The 11,395-nt window shown below is 40.6% G+C and overlaps 1 protein-coding gene across 3 annotated transcripts; it reads right to left on the reverse strand.

Annotated features, from left to right (window-relative positions):
• Positions 1-328: 328 nt before the first annotated feature.
• Positions 329-8,838, reverse strand: LOC131246355 (inositol transporter 1-like). 3 transcript variants are annotated; one of them, XM_058246401.1, is made up of 7 exons: positions 8,263-8,838; positions 5,836-5,906; positions 5,398-5,733; positions 3,625-3,732; positions 3,316-3,498; positions 755-1,473; positions 329-480 (listed from the first exon to the last, which is right to left on the reverse strand). In XM_058246401.1, the coding sequence occupies exons 1-6, from the start codon at positions 8,402-8,404 to the stop codon at positions 775-777; spliced, it is 1,539 nt and encodes a 512-aa protein (XP_058102384.1). In that variant the 5' UTR covers positions 8,405-8,838; the 3' UTR covers positions 329-480; positions 755-774. The 3 variants fall into 3 exon arrangements, with proteins under 3 accessions (XP_058102384.1, XP_058102383.1, XP_058102381.1); XM_058246400.1 differs by having other exon boundaries at positions 329-500; positions 8,263-8,835; XM_058246398.1 differs by having other exon boundaries at positions 329-1,473; positions 8,263-8,833.
• Between the last annotated feature and the right edge of the window lie 2,557 nt (positions 8,839-11,395).

Here is an 11,395-nt window from a genome sequence, read left to right on the forward strand (position 1 = left end):
TTCACACGGTGCAGTCCCAACGTGATTTTTGGGCTCAACTCCTGCAATAGACTGGCTTAAAGTGATGGAAAGATTGGATGTCACATATACGTTATTGTGGGCGCCACAGATTCATGCCGCCCACACTTGGGAGGAGCCAACAAGTCACTGTAACATGGTGACTCGCTTGTTAAATTGCCTCTGCGAGAGCTGTGGTAGCATTAATCATTTAGATGACAGACATAACACAATGTGCACATCTTATGTATTAATCACGAGTCGAACACAGTTAAATCTATACCAGTTCCAAAATTCTAAACCGAAATAATCAAATAGCAACACAATCAAATAAAATCATCAAACTTAATAATAAAAAAAAGGTGAAAATAGTGCATCTTTCTCATCAGTTACAAATGCATTACACTACAAGCTGCCCCATCTTTGCACCAAAAACACGGGCACTCTGGCGGCAGCGGTCAATGTCTACAACTGGACTTGCATCTGAAACAGCACTCAGTTTCCTACATCATATACACACACACACACATACATGCATTACATCCTCAACTTCAACTTGTTTTAAACTTGTAATATAGATAGCCTCTACCATTATGAATAGGAAGGATGGCTACGAGCGGCAAAGAAAGCAGAAAATAAGCTATTTTAGGACCCAAAACATGCAAGGAATTATGGGAACGCAAAGTAAAAGACCCGGAAGAAGGAAATGGTGCCCAGAGTAGGAGATTCATGCAACTATAGCATACAGAGCACTCACCTTCAAATGTAGCAAAACGCTTAGGACTCGTTCTTGTCGTTTCCTTCCTCAAGAAAGCATTGCGTGTCACTCCCACTACCCCATGCTCTCTCCTTCCACAGCCTCTCCACCTGCTCAAAGCTCATCCCCTTGGTCTCCGGCAGAAAGAAGGCCACAAAAGCAAATCCCGCCACTGCAAAGCCAGCAATTATCAGGAATGCTGTGCCGGTCCCCACAGCCTTTGCAACCGATAGGAATGACAGGGACATGAACAGATTCGAGACCCAGGTCACAGTAGCCGCCATTCCGCCACACATCCCACGATATGCCTCTGGATAGATCTCCGCGTTCACAGCCCATGGCACAGGGCCCATGCCCGGTGAGAAGAATGTAATGTATAGAGCCAAGCCGGCAACTGCTAACCAACCGGAACCAATTTTGCAACTGTTATGAAGGGCGTAAGAGTCACATAATTGAGACAATGCCGTGGACGACTGTGCATAGAATGCTCCTGAAAGGACGCAGAGGGCTATTATGACGCCTGATAAGCTGGTGAGGGCCAAACGGCGTCTCCCAAAACGGTCGATTAGACATATTCCAACCACTGTTCCCGCAGCATTCAATGCGGCGACGATCAGAGACAGGAGTATTGCTAGCTGGTTGGAATGAAATCCAGCCATCTCCACAATCGTGGGACTGTAGTACATGACGGTGTTGATTCCTGTGAGTTGCTGAAATAGCTGCACATGAAAATAGCAACAATGCATTATAGAGTGCATAGAAATATAGATGCATGTGTGTATGCCTGCAGATGTATCAATCTGCAAAATGCACAAACACAATCATGTATGTGCTATGAAAAAAAAAAAAAAAAGAAAAAAAAGACTTTTTAAGATTGGATTTTTATCCCTATCACTTATTGAGGCCATTGACCCAGCTCCCAGACATTTCCACGAGGACCTAAATCTCAATTGCTTTCAAGATGACAAAAATGCCCCACAATCAAATGATGCAAAAATAAGTATGTTTCAACATGATCGAACTTAGAGAATGGCTTGGCCACTTTTGACCTGAAATGGCAACAATTACTAAAAGGAAGCCACTAAACACCCACCCTGTTTGATAGAAACACCTGCCTTTTCCACATTTGGAAATACAATAGTTCAAAGCTGCACTTGCATTACCAAAAGTAGAAACGGAACTGTACCTATCAATCAAGCTGTGTTTATATTTCAGTAGTGAGATCATTAATGAGATCCTATTTTGAACTAAATGAAAAGGCGAAGGATAGTCAATTCATGCATTGCCCATGCATTGCACTACTAAATGGGCACAGTGCACCCCTATAAAAAGAAGAGGACAATCAACTCAAAGACAAAAACCTTAGATCTTTGTGCTGCACCATCCAGACCAGTTTCTTAGGACATCAAAAGATAAGTGGAAATAACCACCTAATTTGGAAATGAAAAGGAATGGACATTCCCAATTTTCCTTTGAAAATATTCCACGTCTCAAGAGTAGCTATTGCTTTAAACTGTCCCCACCACTAGGTTAACTTGGACAGTTATGAGTTGAATATTTGGTGCAGACAAGAGAATGTTGGACAAGGGACCTCAGATATATTCATACAGTTCTATGATAATATAACATAAGTATAAAATGATAATGCAAGAACAAAATTTAGGAATTTTTTTTTTTTTATATATAAATAGAAAAACATCAAGACCATATAAATAGGATATGAATTGAATTATACAGAAAGACAATAAAAATGGAAATTTATTCAAGTTTTTTTCCTAAAAGCCATGTCAATGTGCCTTGCATTTGCAACTGGGCGACTCCAGGCCAGGTCCACGAGCCAACTTATTGTGCCTTTAGGCAGGCTCAAACCAGCTCAATTAGTTACTTGGCTGAAAATTCAACAAACCCAACTGGTGGGCTTCTGGGCTAAACCCAAACATAGCCTTGACTGTGATGTCTTAGATGGGCCAGGGCCCAACCAGACATTTGCAACTTATGCATGACATGTCCAACACAACAAACTTTTATGTCAAGTGAGCTTTGTTACATAGCCTCACAATGGTAGAAAAAGAAAAGTGGGACTTGGAAACTAACCCAGTTAGGTTGAGGATGACAGTAAGATCTTAAAATTTTTTACTCTAAATCTCGAAATATCAACCAAAACCCTTCAGAAAGATGACCGAAACTAGTGGTTCTAAGGAGATGGGTGGGCTTTCACACACATGCACAAAAGCATGAAGAAACCATTTGAAAGCATCATACAACCACAATGTTATTGTGAGGAAGAGAGGAGAGCAACCAATCCATATTTAGACTGAGTATCCAATAACGGATTTGACAATCTAGCCACAGTTTTGTAGATGAAACAGGAAGATAGGAGAGAGAGAGAGAGACCAATCCATATTTAGACTGAGCATCCAATAATGGATTTGACATTCTAGCCACAGTTTAGTAGATGAAATGGCAGGTTGTGGGAGCATTATCATTTTGAAGATCGCAATGAGCTTTTGATCATCTAGAAACATTAGGGGAGATCTGGGTACTTACCTCTTCCCCTTTACCTGAAGGCCAGCTCCAGCCAAAAAGGCAATCCTGATTTCCTTCGTCTTGAAAACGTCCAAGTATCTGATGTTCCTCGACTGAGCCTCTTCCTCGGAAGCAACAGAGAGCTGGTCTAGCTCTTCCTCCAAACGAATGGGGCTATAGATTTTTTCCAGTACTTTAATAGCTTCAGATTTATCTTTCTGTACATTAGTACAACAGATCAGGCATGTTCAAACGACAAGAGCAATCCAACACCGACAGTTTGTCCATGATTTCTGTAATGGACAACATGGCTTCTGGAACCAAAAGAATATAGGATTTGCTACCTTGAGGTATAACCAGCGTGGTGATTCAGGCAAAAATAGCATTAGGAAGAACTGTATAATGGCTGGCACAGCAGCCACTCCGAGCATCCAGCGCCATGTCCCAGGGACCTGCACAATTATGAACAGAATGTATGCAGCATGTGAAAAAACAAAATTCACAACACTGAGGCGATGAAAAGTATATATTCAAAGATAAGATGACTCAATGATTTGACAGATCAACAGTATGACTCCGATTGTCATTGGCCATTACAATATCAAGTTGATAGATCTAAACTGCAAACCTAGTCATTTATAATGTTTGCAGAAAAAGGATGAAAAAAATTTAAAATATCTTAGGGAAAGGATTGCCTACAAAGAAAAATATTTGGAGTTTTTTAGAAATCACCATATATTAAGACTAAGAGCTTTAACTCATAAAATTTGCAAATTTTATGAGTTAAAGCTCTTAGTCTTAATATATGGTGATTTCTAAAAAACTCCAAATATTTTTCTTTGTAGGCAATCCTTTCCCTAAGATATTTCTACAATAAGTAAAATGCTGTTAATATATTAACCCAACTAATACATTGTTAAACATGCATTAGAGAAAAAACAAAGGTTGGTTTGTAGCCTAGCTGGTAGAGTTCGCTGTAAAATCTAAACTAGTAGTCGGTCTAGAACTCAAAACCAGGTAATGTCGAGTGTTGTAAGTCTCAAGGATGACTAGGAAGAGGGCAAGCAGATACCTTATCCTTTCAAGCATCCAACTGATTATTTGATTATAAGATTGGATAACATATTAACAATACAACTACTTTTCTTTACAGCTGCTCGTTAGTTGATAAAAACAGCAATCAAGATAGAGTGTATATAAAGGGCCTAGAGAATCAAGAAAAAATTGCATTTGTTCAACAAACATATAAAAGAGAATCGACTTGTGAGTCTGAATGGTGAAGAAGCATAAGAGGCAGGGAGAAAGCTAGCTGCCACAACTGGAATGCTCTAAGTAGTGCAGTGGACAGAGGAAATCAAATAGGAAGCCTGAGGAAGCCTGAAAGGCTCAAGAGGATTTGGAGATGGATCCAAAGTTTGAAAAATGGACAGACCCTCACACACCACTAATCACTGTAAAGGTAAATGGAAAACTTCCATGACCCTAATAAGCATTGTCAAATTGAAATTATAACTTCCTTCCATGACGTTCATATTGATGGCCTAGCGATACATACATACAGTATACTTACTCAGTATGAATATTGAGAAACATCATTATTTATTTATTCATTCAATTGAGAAGAAGAAACATCACTAAATTTTTTTTGTTATTTCCTGCTGATTAAACTGAACATTTGCAATTCAACTCACTTGTGCATCAAAACACAACCTAAATTGGCCCGAGCTTACCCACAGTAAGCTTTGACCACCCTCCACAGTTCCACTACAGTAGGTTTGCAAAGAGCTTACCTTGGACAAAATGTACGTTTAAAAGATAATAATAAACACAGCTATAGCATCAATCCTATGAAAATTGTATTCAAAATCCACCGCGGTTGCACATTATCCAATAGTAAACAACCTTTTATGCAATATATTTTTTAATTGAAAATACTTCATTATGGACTCTGTCCCAACATCAACTGGAGAAAATTGCAAGGAATTTATGACATTCCACTATTGATTTTTTATCCTTAAATGCTGTTCCAAGAAAACATCTAAACAGGTATTTATTGAATAAATATCGAAGTTGATCAAAAAATAACAGTAGAATGACATAAAGCAAGATAATCTGACCTCAGTGAAGGCAAGATTTACAAGGTAGGAAAGAAACTGCCCGCCAGTAATCATAAGCACATTTGTAGCTACTAGTCCTCCTCTTATCTCAGATGGGGATGCTTCAGCAATATACAAGGGAGCAGTAATAGATGCGGCACCAACACCCAGGCCCACCAGGAATCTTCCAAATATAAGAATGTAAGGATTTGGTGCAGCGCACATGACCATCGATCCAACAGCAAAAATTACATCAGCAAGAAGGGTAGCTTTCTTACGCCCATACGCATCATTCATCCGACCCCCTGAGACAGCTCCAAAAATTGCACCTAGCAATGCCATGCTAACAATTGTTTCCTACCAACATAAGCATTGATCAACATAATGAGAAGTTGGTGTCCAAACATAAAAACACTAAACCACCCATGAAAATATACAATGGCATTCTTGAACATATACCTGTAGAAATTCGCTGTCATTAACGACCTGAAAATCATCTCGAATGTACAGTAGTGCCCCAGATATAACACCTGAAATGAACATTTTCATCACCTGAAGTAACATCTGAATTTTTTGTGAAAATGAAGACTAACCAAGAACTAGTGTGAAATATAAAATCATATAAGAGAACTGGAGCACTACTAGATCAATGATTTGATCTTATAAGAGACCTCCTGTGGTGCTTATAGAGTTGACTTGCAGCCTTGCTGAAGATGTATCTAACCACAGTTTATTGGATCTATGCTGTAAAAACCTCCCTACCATACAAAAATGAGATTATGAGATCACGTGTATATATACAAGAACAGTCTTATAATTGACTCCTCCTGCTGGTGTTCCAAGGGTTCTCAGGACCAATGTATTCAAGCAATTGGCATAGATGTGTAGGTGATCAACATCCACCAGACCAAGCTTTATGGGTTTTTATCAGTGTAGGTTAAGAAGAATGAATTATACACACACACACACACACACACACACACACACACACAAACACACACACACACACACACACACACACACTTCCCATGAGGTCTAGCTGTGGGCACCACCGTGATGTGTATCGGACATCCACACCATCCATTTGGTGGGTCCCCTCTAGGTTATGGGATATCCCATAAATCAGCCGTATCCAAAACACAAGTGGGCTATACCATCTAAAACAGTGTGAAATCGTGCCTAAAACATCTAAAAGCACTTGTTGGGGGCCCACCTGACTTTTGGATGTGGTTGAAGACCCCTCATCCAAGTGGTACACACATGATGGATGAAATGGATTTCTAAACCACATCTCAGTGGGCCCTATAAATGATCATGAAGATTTCAATGGGTGGATATCCACTCTAACTGTTGTCTAGGGTGTGGCCCACCTAAGTCATGGATTGGCCTAATTTTTAGGCCCGTGGACCACCATGAAAGGGTGCATATGATTGATGGGGTACAAGTCCGTCACACATCATGGTGTGACCCATAGAACTCGACCTCATGGGAAGGAATTCCTTCTCCTCAGGAACTCAGTCAGTTCTAGCCCGATCTCCCCTTCAATTCAGCTTGTCATCAGATCTGATCTAAACCATCGAGTCCTTGACAATTCACAGCAGACTCAGTCATGAATCCCTTCTCCTCAGGAACTCAGTCAGTTCCAGCCCAATCTCCCCTCCAATTCAGCTCATCATCAGATCTGATCTAAACTCTCCCCTCCGGATCAGATCGTCATCAGATCCAATCTAAACTCTCCCCTCTGATTCAGCTCATCAGCAGATCCGATCTAAACCGTTAAGTCCTTGATGATTCACAACGGACTTAGTCATGAATCCCTTCTCCTCAAGAACCCGGTTGAGGTAAGAATCAATTTCATCCACAGGTCCAGATATGCATCATCTACACATGCATGAGGTGTGTTTCCCCCACCATGGGGAAATTTGAAATTTTCGTATGCTGGAAGTAAATCTCATCCCTTCCCCACTTAATCCCTAGGATTTTTGCCTGTAACTTGTAGGTTGTAAGTCAGTTGCAGGTGAATTTAAGTCACTTACAACTTACAGAAATAACAGTCATCCAAATTACCCCCTAAGACTTCAATCATGAGTTATAGCCCTTTAATCTATGCAATTCAAGATCGTTGATGATTTCAGGGTTCATGCCCTATTCAACGGGCAACAGCTGAGGCTATTTCAATCGTTTCAGCTACCTTGCATGGAATTTTTATTTATTTATTTATTTTTATTATTTTAATTTTGGAGAGAGGTTAGGGAATATCAACTACTCTACGCATGTCTTTTACACTAGCCCATCCTTGTTGAAGGATTTCACACAGAGACAGATGACGTGCCGCCTCGTCTCACCACCTCGTATCATTCTCTAAGTGGGGAAGTGACATTTAGACCTCTCTAGTCCATACATGTCGCTAATTGGGGCCGGCTACATGAATCCTTTTCCGCCATCATCATTTAAGCCTTATTCCAACTAATTGGGGCCGGCTACATGAATCCTTTTCCGCCAATCCACTCTATCAAGGGCCATGATTTCAATTAGACCATAGGTCATCAAATACAGAGAGAAGAGAGACTCTGTCGTGTGTGCGTGCGCGCAATAGAGGAGGAAGAGAAGCAGAGAAAGGGGTGGGCCCGCTCTCATGCTTGATCAAAACCATGTTTACCAACCATCATCGCTGCCATTGAATCAGGTAAGTGAATTAGCTCATCTTTACATCAGATGGTTGATTTGAGCGGGCCATCGAGCCGATTTCCATGTTTCGGCCCCGATTAAGTAATTGCGTAATCCTGTCACTCAATCCACAATAAACTGAAATAAAACGTACCACGCTGTTCAACACGCACATGAAATTACAGTAAAGATTTCAAGAATCAAAACAAAAATAATTACCTGTATCGTATCCAAACAGCAATCCACCGATACCAGCAGTCAGCGTCAGTCCGATCACGTACCAGTTGCTGAAATACGATACCTCTCTGATCGGTACCGAATCCAACGTCCCCGAACTCCCAGGCATGGACATGATTGTCATCGTACTCGTCTATGGTGCGAATCTCCCCTGAAAGAAAAATAACTCGCGGAAAAACCGATCGTTTCTACTGTAGCAGGCACCAGCGTCCGAAACGCTCCCGAAAACCGTCCGGCTTTAACTGCTTATCTTAAAGGCGTGGAAATGCAGTTTTAGACGGCTCGGATTTGCCGAAACGCGTTGAAAGAGGGGAAATGAACGGGATTTTCAGATGGTTTGGAGAGAGAGAGAGAGAGAGAGAGAGAGAGAGAGAGAGAATGACCAGAGATTATGGGTTTTCAGATGGATTTGAGAGAGAGGTCAGAAGAAGGATTTTCAGATGATTTTAAGACAGAGAGAGATGAGTCCGTGGAGGAAAAACCGAGACGAAGGTTAGTTATATAAATTTCTTCGGCCGAGCATGGCAATGTGACAAAAACCACGTAGTAAACGTGTATGAGATCCAGCCGTTCATCATGACCGACCTATTATAAATGTTCCATTTATTGAAATTCAGCTGGAATACTCATGAGATTGGAGATCTTATAGAAGAAAACTTCCATCGGAAAATGATGGAAGGACAGTCCACGTCTGACGTATATGTGGAGCCAGATGATTAGGTCATTGTAAACCCTATGTGAGGCCCATGTGATAAACGTCTCAGATTTTGGACGCGTGTCTCGCGTTGCAAACCTGCTGGTAGTTGCGTACGCAAGCTGAGAATAGAGACAAACGCCTTTAAAGGTTTGCGCCTCTGCGCGCTTTGATGCGATTCCGAAGTTTCAAAAAAGAGTAAGGGCCCTCTGTTTGCGTCCAATCGCCTGCCCGCCGTTCATTCTCTTCGAACTTTTATACGGGGAGTTTTCTGTACAACCGCCTGCCTGCCCGCCGTTCATGAATAAGCATGTGCTTTCAAAATATTTAAAGTCAGCCGCCTCAAGTTTGCATCATTAGACATACTGCCGCCTGCCATCGTATATAAGGTTAGATTATATATGTGAACTATATTTTTAAAATGACAAAACTGCCCCCATTCAATTACCACTGTTTTTTTTTTTTTTTTTTTGGTGATGTGGTTTACCATGAACTTTGATCTCCCTCATTTTTGGGTTTATGTCCTGTAATGATCTTGAACATGGGCATACGGTGTGGATAAAAATAAATGTAATGGAGGAGCCTATAGAACACCGTCCAATAGACATGGGCTACTTAGTTAGTAGGCAGTCCGAGGTGGGTGGATTTCCAACTGTGGGACCAATTTGATGTATGTACTTTACATCCACACCATTCATCGATTTTAACAACTTATTTTAGAGAATGATCAAAATGAAGCAGATCCAAATCTTATGCGGACCACACCACAAGAAATAGTTGTTATTGAATCCCCACTATTAAAAACCTGATGGGGCCACTTGAATGTTTATGTTCCATCCAACTTGTTGATAAGGTCACAAAGACCTAGATGAAGAGACCACGTAAATGTCAACTTGATCTAAAACTTATGTGGCCCACAAGAAGTTTTTAATAGTTGATTACCACTATTTCTTATAGTATGGTCCATTTGAGATTTGGATTTGCTTCATTTTTGGGGTCATGTCCTAAAATGAGTCTTCAAAACGGTTGAACGATATAGATATAACGCATATACATCATGGTGGGCCCCACAATCAAGGATCTCACCCACCTAAGTGGATCCTTGAATCCACCACTATAGTCGCACCCTCAGCATCCGATGTTTATACCAATGCAGATTACCAATTGATGATGTAGCTACCGGACGGTGCTCTGCAGGACCAATGCAGATTACCAATTAACGATGTAGGTACTAGACAGTGCTTTGTGGGCCTCATTGTGATGTATATATTTTATCCACATCGTCTATCCATTTTTTTTTTCCATATCATTTTAAGGCATGAGCCCAAAAAGTAAGTAGATTCAAATCTTTGTTATGATCACAAGAGTTTAATAGCCTAATTTTACATGTTCTATTAGTCCTGGGACTTTTAGTGCATTAGTTAGGTTCTTAACAATTGGTATCAAAGCCAACACCACGTCCCATGTTTGAGTCACATAAAGGAAAGCTTATGGAAAGGACAACTTGGACCAAAGTGAAAGCCATTATATTGTAGAAAAAACTACATGAATAACCGAAGTGTAGCCGCCATGCCCTAAAAACGTCCATCTGGAATGGAGGCCAAAGTAAGTGTCGTTATAGAGTGGGCCACCATGGATGCCGATTATGAAGCGTGGTAGAATGTTACGCTCCCAAGGGTTTAATAGTCTAACTTTACACGTTCCATAAGTATTAGGGCTTTTGGCGTATTGGTTAGGTTCCTAAAAATCTCATGTGGACCACATCATATGAAACAATAGTAATTGAACACCCACATAAGGCCCCAAAAGTTTCGGAGAAAGTTGATATCTATGTGTTTTTTATTTTTTCCCTTCATCCAGGTTTGAATGACCTTGTTAACAAGTTGGATGGCTGATAAACATTACAGTGGGCCAAAGGAAGCTTTAATGGTGAGCATTCAATCACCACTAATTTCTTGTGGTATAGTCCACTTGAGATTTTAATTTGCCTCATTTTAGAGATCATGACCTAGAATGATTGTTTCTGGTGGTCCACTAGGCAATCAACGTTTTGTTTTTACACCCACTAGTACGCAAGCAGCATGCCCTAATTTTAAACCCACCATTGCAAACTTACTAAGACCCACCCTAATGTTTATCAATGCCATCCAACCGATGATAAGGCCACTAAGGGAAGACACAAAATCAGCTTGACCAAACTTCCATAGCCCCATCATGCTTTTAATGGTAGGCATTCCATCACTAGTGTTTCTTGTGAGAAGGTTACCTGCGTTTGAGGTTCATTTTTTGGGCTCATGTTCTAAAATGAGATCACAAAATGGACGGACAATATCGATCACACAAATACATAAAGGTAGGCCACTAGAATCCTCGGTATACCCGTCCTTTCCAACTGGTGTAACTGTAAACAATCAAACGTAT

Source organism: Magnolia sinica, chromosome 5 (genome assembly GCF_029962835.1).
Source record: "Magnolia sinica isolate HGM2019 chromosome 5, MsV1, whole genome shotgun sequence".
Classification (NCBI taxonomy): domain Eukaryota; kingdom Viridiplantae; phylum Streptophyta; class Magnoliopsida; order Magnoliales; family Magnoliaceae; genus Magnolia; species Magnolia sinica.